The 14210-nt window shown below is 35.4% G+C and overlaps 1 protein-coding gene and 1 long non-coding RNA gene across 2 annotated transcripts in view; one reads left to right on the forward strand and one right to left on the reverse strand.

Moving 5' to 3' along the window:
- Nucleotides 1-14210, forward strand: part of SCN9A (sodium voltage-gated channel alpha subunit 9) — a 167030-nt gene that overhangs the window by 50461 nt on the left and 102359 nt on the right. The window contains exon 2 of the mRNA XM_058715068.1: nucleotides 13401-13708. Coding sequence (XP_058571051.1) covers nucleotides 13451-13708 — 258 coding nt within the window. The 5' untranslated portion in view covers nucleotides 13401-13450. The remainder of the gene's footprint in view (nucleotides 1-13400; nucleotides 13709-14210) is intronic.
- On the reverse strand, nucleotides 225-9748 carry LOC131503607 (uncharacterized). Its single transcript, XR_009257479.1, has 2 exons — nucleotides 9404-9748; nucleotides 225-4041 (listed from the first exon to the last, which is right to left on the reverse strand). It is a non-coding gene; the product is annotated as an uncharacterized LOC131503607 (long non-coding RNA).

Below are 14210 nucleotides of genomic sequence, written 5' to 3' on the forward strand. Positions count from 1 at the left end.
GGATTATAATAATTGGTTTTACTGCACCTAGACTGGACAAGGGTAAGGTAAAATATTAGAGGTAGAACAATCAGCAGTTTGAAAATTTATACAATTTTCTAAAGTAATAAACTGATAATCATGAAGTATTGGAGGGTTTGCCAAAATTAGAATTAAAATTATGTATTTATTTTGTACAAAATAATACATAAATTTCAAGACAGCAAATTTAAAAATCAGTCAAGGAGTTTCACAGATCTTTTATTGCAGATTAAATGCAATTCCAAGCAGTATTTGGATATGACCCATGGTGCTTTCAGCCTTCAGCCTGAAGTTGGGAATCTTCAGTTATTGGAGGTCCCAAGCTCTGCAGCTCACTAGGATGCCATTTAATCAAGGTATAGGATTTCCAAACAGTAGTGATGTCAGTACAATTAAATACCAAGAATTTAGGATTTTAGTTCCGTTTATGCTTATTTTATTGCTGCTGTGCAGCCATAAAATCTTTTCAGAGAAGCACACAGTAGCTGTGGCTTACCCTGATAAAGAATTCTGATCAAGACAATTGTTTCCTGTGCTCCCATAAAAAGAACTATTACAAAGCAGAGCAGGGTCTTAGGTCCTATTTGCTAAGTTCTCCTAGAACTTCTCAAAATAAGATGGGCATTTATCTAAGCTTGCCCAGAACAGTCCCAGTTTATGCCTATTGTCTTGGTATCTGATGTGATGTAGCATTTATTCTTGACAAAAAAATCTTGGTTTGCAACATCAGTGCTATGTTCATCCTACCAAGGATGGAACCAGATTTTTAAGTGTATTTCTTACAGTCAAGGTGTATCTGTCTCTGATTTCCTCCAGTGATGCTTTCAAGTGTTCAACTATCAGTGAAATGAAAAACTATTCAGAGATTTTTTAATTAATATTCAAGGAGCAGATAAGACTGGACTCAGACCTGGTTTAATTATTATCTTTTTCCCATATTCTCCAGATTCAGTCTTCTAGCAGCTTTGGTTTTCTTATCTAATAGCAGAGCTACTGGATGACTAAAGGGCACTTCTGCTTGTCTTCGGATGTTTCAGCTTTGTCTTCCTTTTTATATGGTCTTGATATTCTTCTCATGCACTGAGGCTGGGAAGACTCATCTGGAAGTTTTTTCAGTTCCAGTGGAAGAGAGCATATATCATAACATTTCATACTGGAAGTAAACACTACTTCTTCCATCTCTCCTGATGATGTCTTTCTTTTTTATCATGGGATTTCAGATATTATGGATGGAAAGATTATGAACAAATAGGAGAAGATTTTAAAATGCCATTGTGGCCAAAGAGACCTTTGTGGTTATAAGAAATGGCTAAGTGAACCCCGTGACAGCCAGCGTGGAGTTGTCCACTGCCTTGTTTTGATCATGGTATCAGTATTCACATGACAGTAGAAGGAGAATTTCTAAGTCGAATCGGTTTCTTTCATCTCAGTGTCACCCCACAGTTTCTAAAGTAACACAGAAAGCAAAAGGGAGTCTTTTGTGTCTTAACAGAATTGTTAAGATCAACATATAATTAAGTCTTAACTTAAAAAATATTTAGTGTGCTTAACACCACTGAGTAAGTTAAATTGCCACTATTCTAAAAGGAAATACACACAGAATCCCTAGCAGATATACTTTTTGGCCTACTTAGTCATAATGACTCTCAAGTACAATTAGGACTCAGACATTGTGACTCCAGTCTATTTCTGTGTTTATAAGTTGTAAGCTCATTCCTTACCCAGGAGAGCACATTTCCAGAAAATTATCCTTCCAAGCATAAAGGTTGATTAGCATTTCTCATGGATCTCTTATTGATCAAAGTGATGTTATTTTGTACTGTGTAAAATGTTATTTTTGTATATTAATTATAGTCCATTTTAATTAGGCCTGTTATCACTTAGGTATAGATCCCTATGTATGGCAATATATTTACTTGATCAACTCAAATTTGATGGAACATTGTTAACTTTACATAATGTTAGTGTAATTCTACATCTTTGGTTTCTTTTTTTTTTTTATATACGCTCTTTGTCTTGAAATAGTTTCAGACTTATGGAAGACTGATGCAGACAGTATGGAGAGTTCTCATGGAGTCCGTACTCAGTTCCCCTGTTAACACTTTACGTTCCTATGCTACATTTGTCACAAGTAATGAGACCATAATGGTACATTATTATTATTAACTAATGTCCTTACTTGATTCATATTTCCATAGTTTTTCCCCACTGCCTTTTTTCCTCCTCCAAGATTCCATCCAGGATACCACATTACATTTAACCATCATTATCTCCTTTGGCATCGTGACGCTATGGCAGTTTCTCAGACTTCCCCTGTTTTTGATGACCTTGATAATGTCATGACCAATACTGATGAGGTATTTTGTAGGATGACCCTTAGTTGGGGTTTTTCTGATTTTTTTTTCATCGTTAGATCAAAATTATGAGTTTTGGGGAGAAAGAGGAAAGTACCATTCTCATATCCTATCATGGGAACATATCATCATGAGTTATCACTGCTGATGTTGGCTATGATTTATTTTACAATGCTTTTGAAAATGCTCATGTAGGGGCGCCTGGGTGGCTCAGTCAGCTGAGTGTCCGACTTCGGCTCAGGTCATGATCTCACAGCTGGTGAGTTCGAGCCCCGCGTCAGGCTCTGTGCTGACAGCTCAGAGCCTTGAGCCTGCTTCTGCTTCTGTGTCTCCCTCTCTCTCTGCCCCTAACCCACTCGCATTCTGTCTCTGTCTCTGTCAAAAATAAATAAACAAAAAAAATTAAAAAAAAAAAAAAAGAAAATGCTCATGTATAGATTCTGTGGTGCCTTGAGAATGCTTTAAAAATTAATGGTACTCCAGCTAAAATTCTACCTGTGGGAAAATATCACTATTTCCACAGAAGTGACATTTTCAAAGCAGTTTTTCACTTGGCAACAGTGAGCATCAATAAAACATTCTATTTTACTTAATTTTATTTTGGGTCTACTGTCTTAAATAATTTAGATCTGACCTAATTTGATTCAGATTTTGGCAGACCTTCAAAATGGTGTATTGGACCAATTTTAATTTTATATACATAGAATCAAAGTTATCTGCAGGTAAAAGACTGAATGACAGAATATAAAACAGAATCTGAAGTTATTACAGAGTCATGAATGTGTAATTTTTCTCCTCCTTGATATATGGAAATGTCCTATCTTAATCCTATCTGAATCTCTCTAATCAAGAAATTAAACAAGAAATTCGAATTGCTTTCTACAAGAAATACTGAAAGTTGTCAAAAAGTTTACTGCTAAAAGAATTCTATGGGAAATATTTTAAGAGAATAATTCCATTTTTTAAATGTAGATTTCATATGTAAGACAAAGTATGCTGATAATAATAATCATCACCAAAACATAATTCATATTACAAAATTATATGGACATAATACACACATATCCTATCTGAACCACAACAGAGTTGACACTTTGACATTAATAAATCAATTGGGAAGTACAATTTAGCATTCCAGTATTAGGTAGCTGCCATGGGGCCAAGAAAGCAATAGAGGCCACTGGGACCTTTGCCAGTGTAAGATAATGGGCAGAGCCCACATTTTCTCCTTTCAGTCATTTAGGTAAACATTGGTTTCGGGGTTCATGTAAGTGATTTCTGGGAGATTCCCAATTTGGACCTCAAGCATGTTCGGGAATCCGCCCTAATCTCACTCTCAGGGGTTATTCCTATGTGAAAGGAACCAGGAGGTATTCCTATGAAACAGGACCCAGAGGACTAAAGGAATCCCCGAAAGCAACTTCCTGGAGGCTGCTTCTGATATTTGACTCCAGGAAAACAGTTTTCAGAACAGTAGTCTATTAGCAGCCATACCAAGCATCCAGAGTCCCTAAAACTCTATAAAGACTGCCTGTGACATTTCTTACTTGAAGGAAGGGATCATTCTTGTACTCTGTTCACAGACTCCATTAATGATATTTAAATGCTTCCCAGAAGGTGAGCCAAGTGGAAGAATTCATTTTCTTTTAAGCTTGTTCAGAAATACCTTAAATTCAAAAAAGAAAAAAAAATCTTAACTATAGCTCTTGAGCCACATAACTTTGTCTAATTAAAAAACCGTATTTTCCAACTCTCCATATAAAGTTCAAGGCAACAAAGATAAATTAATGGGAATTTCCTTAAATAAAGGAAATTCAGTAGCAATCTAAACCTCTGAGCAATCAATATTTATCCTAGGATTGCTTGCAGTGTCTAATATCATCTTTTTTAAAGTAACTGGTTGTAGTCTACTTGCTTCAATGATTTCAGTCTCAGAAGGGGTGCATATCTTGGATATTGAAGGTCACATACATAGGTAGTAAATGGCAAACACAGGATCCAAACTCCAGGCTTTCTAGCTCCAGAACTTGCACTTGCATCACTAATGTAAACCAAAAGTCTGCTTCTATTATACGTATGTGTGAAACATGTTTCATGTTTAAAAGGCTAGTAATTCCTATAAACTGAAATATCCTCAAAATTGATGAAATTAATAGCTCTTAATTACAGGTGCATAATGAGATTTACCTAAGCAAGGAATTCAAATGGAAGGACAAGTTAATACTATTAACTGCACCATTTTTTCATGATAACTATGTGCAAAACTCTCTACATACCATCCCAATCTTAACCAGTCTTTGGGGCAGTGATTATTAACATTTTTCAAAGTAGGAAACTGAAGCTCAAAGAAGGTAACTCATCTGGACAGAGTCAATAGCTATAAAAGGTAGAACAAGGTCAAGATGATTACTTATCTGTGAGCTATATAGTGAGCTTATCTGTGAGCTTATAGTGAGCTAATAACTCACTTATCTGTGAGTTATTGAATACAAGTGTTCTTCATGGTATACATTAACTATCCCTGAAGGGTTTTATCTATTTTACATTTTTTAAGTTTGTTTATTTATTTTGAGAGAGAGAGAGACACACAGAGAGAGAAAGCACGCACATGAGGGAGGGACAGAGAGGGAGAGAGAGAATCTCAAGCAGGTCCCACACCCAGTGTGGAGCCCAGTGCAGGACTGGATCCCACGAACCATGAGATCATAACCTGAGCTACCAAGAGTTGGATGCTGAATCAGCTGAGCCACCCAGGCACCCCCTATTTTACATTTTGGAATTTGAGCTGTATTTCCAATGTCTTACAGAAACTCAAATTTAAAGAGAAACTAGAAACTCACATAAAAAGAAAAATTGTTTTTTTTGAAGTGTATACACTCTTAAATAGTATTCATAAAGTTCTTTAGTTCTTAATATCTTTTAGTATCTTTGTGGTTTTTTTTTTTTTGCAATGTTGTCATTCCTGAAAGTTAGAAGATCAGAGATCAGCTTTTTTTAAAAAAAATTGAGGTATAATTGACATATTACATTATGTTACTTTCAGTTGTATAACATAATGATTTGATATTTGTAGACCTTGTGAAATGATCTTTGCAATAAGTAGTTACCATCTGATATCATACATAGTTATACATTTCTTTCCTTTTCCTTTTGATGAAGACTTAAGATTTACTCTCTCATCAACTTTCAAATATTCAGTACAGTATTATTGACTATAGTCACCGTAAGAGATCAGCTTTTTAAAACAAATACTTGGAAAAATAGATGTAACTCTTGGTTATTTTACAATAGGAGTAGGTTTTCCTTCTTCTTGCTGACCAGATTGAAGGATGAGTGAGGCTAGGGCACCGCAGCCAGGAGTATTGCATGCGTCAAATGAAAATGGAGAGAACAAAGGATACAAGAATGTGGTTTCCGGGCCTCATCGAGATAAAGTGATGTGAGCAACGTGACTGATATTTAAAATTGAGAATTAGAACTAAAATTTACATGGCGAACAACTTGCTTTACTTTTTCATTGTCTTGAATTTTACAGCTGGAAGTATTCTAAGGGAGAGAGGGTATTTTTGTTAACCTTGCACCTCTTTCTCTCCTCTTCTGCTCTCTTTTCCTGTTTGGTTTACCATCTTCCTTCCATCATTCAACATCACTTCTCATTCTCCCTTGTGTCTTCTCAATCCAGATTTTCTTTCTTTAACTCAAAGAAACACATGAAACACATAAAATCCATTCAGAGTTCAAAATAAGTGGTGCTTTTCTTGAATGGATTTTATGTTTACCCTTTCAATTTTAAAATGGAGTTTTTAAACTTTGATATTTTACATTCCTACTCTTCAAATAAAACAAAATCCAAAAAATTTTGGGCATCTTTAATTGAATTTGTTTTCTCTTACTAAGTAGTAAAACCTGGTCACTAAGTTATGTGTATTCACCAGATGTTTTCAATTTAATGCATTTGTTGCTTTAAAATGGTTCTTAAAGGGGGTTCACATCAATAATCTTTATAATTTACAATAATCATTATAATCTTTAAAAGTAGACAAGCTTAGGACCTCTTCCCAAAAATTTATTTTGGTATTACTTGGGTAAGCCCTGGTGGCTGTATTGTTTTTAAGTTATACAGATGATTCTTTTATACACTCTGGTTGAGAACCACAACGGACCATACCTTTGTTTTGACATACACATTTTTTTGGCAACAATAGGGACAAATAGCACTTAACTGCCTTCTTACTATTACCTAACATAAGTGAAAAGAGCTTTTAAGACATAATGTTTAAGAAAATAATAGGGAATAGATTTGTTAATTCCATACTATGGATTCTTGGTGTTAGTATAATGTAATGCCAATTTCTAAACCTAATTATGGAAGAATTGGTGTCAGATTCAGTGAAATTTGATATTACTGAAAATCATACATTCAGCAAGCCAGCCATGTATGGTACCTGAAAAAGTATTCCCTATTCATCTAACAGAGAAAGTAGAAGACACATTCCTTACCCTGTGGGAGTTTGCAATGTGACACGTTATGCCTTTGAAAGAGAGATATTAACAAAATAAATTTCCAATTGTCTCCAGTTTACCCTAATATATAGATTATGGGTCTAATGTATAGTTTTGTTTCAAAACTTGTCTTTATTATTGGAGTTCTAAATTTTCACTAGAATTATCTTTTTAACTGAACTTCTTTCATACTTTTCAGCCTGATGACTCACGATTAAGTTTCTTCTTCAATTCTTTTATTATTTTCTCTCTTCCATTTGCTGCTCCCTCTTTTGAGACTGATGCTGGGACTCCCGAAATTATTGCACATCTTGTGAATTTTATTGTGAGTTTTCCTTTGCTCTTTTACTCTACTGTATTAGGCAATCTAAAGTATAGAATTCTATGAATTTTTTTCGTATATATGTACTTGTGTGACCATCACACAGACCAAGTATAGAGCATCTCCATACCTGAGAATTCTCACTTGTGCCCCATCCTGGTAACGTACCTTTGAAAGGTAACTAAAATTCTGACTTCTATTTCTTTTCAGCAAATATTACATCAAAAATTTTATTTTGATGGTCATGCCTTCGAGAATTTTTATTCTTTTTGATTCCCCCCCTTTTTTTTTTGATAGCCTATTCTTTTCAGTAAGAGATTATCTTCTAAAATCTCTCTGAGAATACTAATTTTAACCCCTTCATATTACTCTATGACAATTTTTTTCTTTCTTCTAGAGTTAGGAGTTTGGTCTGTTCATTCCAATCCTTCAGTTTTATGTTTTTGGTCATCTTTGATTACCAATTCATCCTTAATTATCTGTTAATAATTTTGAATGAAAGACTATGTTGCTATTATTCAGGGTTGCTTCTGCCTTATGTGGGTCTGTTTCCCAAACAAATCCTGCCTTGATGGGGAGGAATGCCTGTAGGCTTTGTGTATGTATCTGGTTTGCTACATTTTAGGATATGGGCAAGGAAAAGGCAAGAAGAGTCCACCTTCATAGAAAATCCTAAATAATCTACCAAAATACCAAGTCCAGTAAGAGAATTTAGCAAAGCCACAGGGCACAAGGGTAATTAATATTATGTAAATAGGTTCAGTTTTATCATTTTAGCATCAAACAATTGTTCCACTTTGTTCTTCAAACCAGTGTTTCCAGAGTGTCTTCTGAAGAACATAGGAGAGATTAATGTGTGAAATGCAAAGGGTTCTGTACAGACTTTAGGTTTCCCTGGGGAAATAGGTGGGGAAGTGAAGATAATTGAATTGAGAATAGTGATGGGGGCTTCAACCCTAACCGAATATTCTTATTTCTTCAAAAAACAAAAAGTTAAAAGTCCAAAGCAAATATGGAAAACTGTTAAAGTTTGTTAAATCTAATACTTTCTACACTTTTCTGTGTGCTTGAAATATTTCATAATTTATCATTTCTGGCATTATCAAAATAAAACAGCAACAACAGAAGAGTTTTGTGATCTAGCAGATTCAGGGTCTGCTACATATCAATTCTGTCAAACTCTTAAATGTGTAAAGTCCCTAATTGTCCAGGGGCAGAGAAATTTTTTCCTACTCCAGCATTTTCCAAATTTAGCCACAGAACTTTTTCTTATGACATATCAAATCATATTGCATTTACAGACAGCAGCTTTTGATATGCTGCTTTATAATTTATACCCAATTACTTACCAAAATAATTTGAGGAATTATTCAGTGAAAATGTAACACATTTAAATTAGAAATATGGGAGGAGTCTGGGTGGCTCAGTTGGTTACACATCCAAATTGATTTTGGCCCGCATTATGATCTCACAGTTTATGAGAGATCAGGCTCTGCACTGGTAGTATAGAGCCCGCTTAGGACCCTCTCTCTCTCTCTCTCTCTTTCTGTCTGGCCCTTCCCTTCTATGTGCACTCATGCTCTCTTTCTTTCTCTCTCTAAAAATAAGTAAATAAAAACTTAAAAAAAAATAGAAAGAGGGGCACCTGGGTGGCTTGGTCAGTTAGTGTCTAACTCTTGATATTGGCTCAGGTCATGATCCCAAGGTCATGGGATCAAGCCCTGCATAGGATTCCGTGCTGGGTATGGAGCCTGCTTGGGATTCTCTCTCTCTCCCTCTGCCCCTCTCCCCTGCTCTCTGTCTCTCTCTCTCTCTCAAAAAAAAAAAGGAAATAGAAATCGAAATTCAAAACACATGAGAAAAAGGTAGTAAATTAACCTGCCCTGCTTCTAGTAAAAATGGAAATGAACACCATAGGTGGTCTTATCTCAATTAATTCAGAGATTTTTTTTTTATTGGTTTAGTCTGGGGTTAAATTTAGCCTGGAGATAAATCCCACTGCTTCACACTTGAATATAGAGGAGGAAGCAGGGAAATATGACTTGCAACATTGTTGGGTAGAATAATCCTTAGTCAACTTGTTTTCTGACTTATTTAATTGTGGGCCAACTCTGTGACTTCTCTGCTGGACAGAAATGTTTCTTTCTCTCTTCTGACATTCTCAGATGAGTGTAGGCTGTGGCTTCTGGTTTAATCTTCTCACCAGGGGAAACTTGTCTTTCTCTCTTCTTCGGATTTGCAAAAACTCTTCAGTGTCTTCTCTGGTTTTCAATGATATGAAACTTTGTCCTCTTGTCCATCTTTGTTTTCATTGCAATGGGAATTTGGAAACTAGGGGATGATAAAACATGGGATAACCATTGTCATGAACTGGAAGCTGACAGTGCTTTGACTGGGAAAATGTATGAGGAAAAAAACAGATGATAGATACATAGATAGTACATGCATACATGCATAGAAAATAGGTAATAGGAAGAGAGTACAGAATAAATACTTTTACATCTATTTCAACTGTAAGAAATCCTAGATACGAGGGTACTACCTTTACTTTTTGTTTTCAGTAGTTGTATAAGTATCATCTAACATGAGGCCAATGTGCAATATTGAAAAGAAGATGCAGTCATACTAATATTAGTAAGTGGAAATATGGTAATATTATTTCTCAAAATTTTAAATTAAACACAAAAAGAATAAATATTGATTGATTTTATTAAATGTATTAAGTTCAAGTCAAATAAATCATACTAATATTAGTAAGTGGAAATATGGTAATATTATTTCTCAAAAATTTAAATTAAACATAGAATAAATATTGATTGATTTTATTAAATGTATTAAGTTCAAGTCAAATAAATTTAAGTGCATCTTTTCAAAGTACTTTTTTTGGATAATAAATGCATGATATCTTCATTATAAAAATTTGAAAAATAGGGGCGCCTAAGTGTCCAACTTCGGCTCAGGTCATGATCTCATGGTTCATGGGTTCAAGCCCCATGGCGGGCTCTGTGCTGGCAGCTCAGAGCCTGGAGCCTGCTTCTGATTCTGCGTCTCCCTCTCTCTCTGCCCCTCCCCCACTCATGCTCTGTCTCTCTCTCTCTCTCTCTCTCTCTCTCAAAAATAAATAAACATTAAAAACAGATTTAAAACTTTGAAAAATAAAGAAGAGTGCCTGGATGGCTCAGTTGGTTAGGCATCCGACTTCAGCTCCAGTCATCATTTTATGGTTTGTGAATTCTAGCCCTGCATTGGCCTCTCTGTTGTTAGCACAGAGCCCACTTCAGATCCCCTGTCCTCCTCTCTCTCTCCCCTCCCCTGCTCACACTCTCTCTCTCTCAGAAATGAATAAACATTTTAAAAATTTTTTGGAAAATAAAGAAAGGTATAAAAAAAGTAATAAAAGTAACCCATGATCCCTCAGCTGTGAATAACCTTCATTAAATATATTGTGCCTTTAATTTCAGACCTTATATACATTTAAAAAATTGAGATGAATATACATGTATGTGTATGTGTAACACATACATTAATTGTCCATTATAAGATTTTATAATTTATTAAATAGTCTTTAAAAGCAGTCTTTTTTTTTTTTTAAAGTAGGCGTTATGCCCAATGCAAGGCCCAATATGGCGCTTGAACTCATGACCCTGAGATCAAGACCTGAGCTGAGATCAAGAGTCAGTTGCTTAACTGACTGACCCAGCCCAGAGCCCCTAAAAATTCTAATTCTTTAAATACTACTCAATTTTTCATTATATTTTCATTTTTTATTTACTGAAACCCTGACTGTTAGGCTTTTAGATTTATTATAATTTTTCAATATTATGCAAACATTGCAGTAAACATCTTCACAGATGGGACATCTGAGACTATTGCTTTTGGATAAATCTTAGAAGGGAGATTATTTGGCAATAAAAATGAATTAACATATTTAAGGCCTTTGATGGATATTGCAAAATTCTCCTCTAAAAGTTTGTACACATTATTTATTGCCATCATCCAGATGGGAGGCAGTGACTTCCTCTATACCCTCCAAACTAGAGGATGATGATGGAATCTGATCTGGCTGTAACAGATGCTTAGTGTCTTTCTTCACTTTATCCTGTCCAGGAAAATACCTCCTATGCATGGTACCAGTGACATGAATCACCCACCAGCCCTGCTGTCTGTATATAGTTTAGTGAATCAGAATATGTATGTTGAGGGTGTGCATGAATAGAGCGTGAGGGGAAGAGAAAGAAGGGAAAAAGAAATAGGGAGAGTAGAACTGGGGATTGGACATCTCAGTTCATGACATCTACTTACTTACTGTCAGATAATTCCTGAAAGAGGTGACATTTCCAGTTGAATGTAGGGAGTACAAAAATGTCAGTTCTCCAGACATCTTTTCTCCAAGAGACAGGTATGTGTACGCTGAAGGTAATCTTCTCCTCACCTTTATGATTTACAAAAGTGTTGAAGAATCTCCTAAACCCAAGTGGAAACTGCACTCACTGCCTTATTTCTCAGATTGATGTTGGTGCCAGTTTCTAACAGGCTACCAAAGTCTCTTTTAAAATACATAGACTTCTGGTAAGGATTTTCTTATACTGTGCCCAAATAACTGAGAGGAAAAGTCATCGACTGTGTTCTACACATAATTGAAGTTCATTTTGTTTGATATGGAAATAGAGTCCTGGAAAAGAATAATTTTAGCTTCTCCCACTTCTTTTCTGGATCTATATTATCTGTGTTCTCACTACTGTGATGTGCTAGATTTTTATATTTAGCATTGGAAAATAAAAGAACAGATCATGGCTTCTCTTATGTCGCCCTCCCTCTGGCTTTGGTGATATTCCTTACTATATACAGCTTCTCAAGCTGTTCACAATGGGCCGATATATTAGAAGTTGGTGTGTCCCAATTCTCAGGCAAACCTAATGCAAGAAGAAGAAGAAGAAGAAGAAGAAGAAGAAGAAGAAGAAGAAAGAAAAAAAAGAAGAGACTCATTTTTTTTTAATGGATAAGTTACAAAATTACCCTGACTCACTGGAATAATGAGTTTGTTATTTTCAAAATAAGAACTGTTATTTTTATGCTTTTTTATTTAGAACATTTCAAAGTAATAATATATAGAAACTTGACTTTTTTATTTTGTATTTTTCTTTTCTGTAGGTGTTGTAATGTTTTGTATACACATATAAGTTATTTAGGGAAGTCATAGTTTGAATGCATCTCATGGGTGTTTTTTGTTTTGTTTTGTTTTGTTTGCTTTTTAAATTGATTCTGTCACAAATATTTTCTGAATCTCTTTTCTTTCTTCTTCCTAAAACATTTCTCCAAATTGTTTTTAATTCAAAATGAAAAAAAAAATATTTTTTCTGATTTGTAAGTGGGTATGTAATTGTGAGAAAATATAAATATGCAAAATAGAATAAAACAATGTTTCCACCACATCATTTCACAGAAATGAGTTTCCCTATGACAGAGAAGCAGAGGTTGTGAGTATGTTATGAGATTAAGGCAGAAGAGAATCAGGTGATCAGAGAGGCAAGAGGAGAATCTGGAGAGTCGTACTCTCAGAAGCACTGTTGTGGGATGCCTGGATGGCTCAGCTGGTTGAGAGTCTGCCTCTTGATTTTGGCTCAGGTCATGATCTCATGGTTCATGAGTTCAAGCCCCATGTCTGGCTCCATGCTGATGGTGTGGAGTCTGCTTGGTATTCTCTCTCTCCCTCCCTCTCTGCCCTCCCCTGCTCTCTTTCTGTCGCTCAAAATAAGTAAAATAAACTATAAAAAAATAAAGAAGCACTGTCATAAAGAATTTTAAATAGGGAAGGTTGATTCAATAGCACTAAAACTAAATACAGATGAAAAGTAGTTTTTTTTCCCATTAAATTGTCACTTTTTTTTTTTAGAAGCTGGGAAGTATTAAAATCAAATTTATTTTTACATGTTAGAATTTATTTTTTAAAGTTATAATCTATAAACCTTTATTTTTTAATATGAAATTTATTGTCTAAGATCAAATTTTTAAATAAAGATGGTTAGATAGCATAGAAAATAAGTCTTGCACATAGTAATCACTTAATAAATGTTAATTCAACATAATAATTCTGTGAACACATTACTTCTTGTAGTTGAAACCAAAAATCCATTTTTTATTTTTTGTAATGTGCCATATCTTGCTAGCAAACACCTATCTCTTTCTTTGTTTCCACTTAGGCCTCTTATGTAAGGAGCTGAAGGGGAAATAAAATATACAGGATGAAAAGATGGCAACGTTGCCTCCCCCAGGACCTCAGAGTTTTGTCTACTTCACAAGACAGTCTCTTGCCCTCATTGAACAACGTATTGCTGAAGGAAAAACAAAGGAACCCAAAGAAGAAAAGAAAGATGATGATGAAGAAGGCCCAAGGCCAAGCAGTGACCTGGAAGCTGGCAAACAGCTGCCCTTCATCTACGGGGACATCCCACCAGGCATGGTGTCAGAGCCCCTGGAGGACCTCGACCCCTACTATGCAGACAAAAAGGTGAGTTTATTGGGACCTCAGTAGTGCAGTCTCTGCACTACTCTGTTGCCTTCTTTTGTACAGAGAGATACTTAAAAGTTTTTTAAATGTTTATTTATTTTTGAGAGAGAGACAGAGAGACAGAGACAGAGCCTGAGCCAGGGAGGGGCAGAGAGAGAGGGAGATGCAGAATCAGAAGCAGGCTCCTTGCTCTGAGCTGTCAGCACAGAACCTGATGTGGGGCTCGAACTCATGAACTGCGAGATCATGACTTGAGCCAAAGTCAGACACTTGACTGACTGAGCCACCCAGACATCCCTGTACAGAGAGATATTTTAAGTTGAGAGTAAGTGGAATTTAGTGAAAAACCAGATAATGACAAAAATGTTCAGTTACATATGTATGTGGGATATTCAGAATTTGTACTTTTAATTTTTCATCCAAACTGGTTCTGTCACTGACACATTATTTTGATATCCTTAATCTTTTAAAATATTCAGTACAATGTTCTGCCTTTTGGGAC

This window comes from Neofelis nebulosa, chromosome 2 (assembly GCF_028018385.1).
Source record: "Neofelis nebulosa isolate mNeoNeb1 chromosome 2, mNeoNeb1.pri, whole genome shotgun sequence".
NCBI classification, from domain to species: domain Eukaryota; kingdom Metazoa; phylum Chordata; class Mammalia; order Carnivora; family Felidae; genus Neofelis; species Neofelis nebulosa.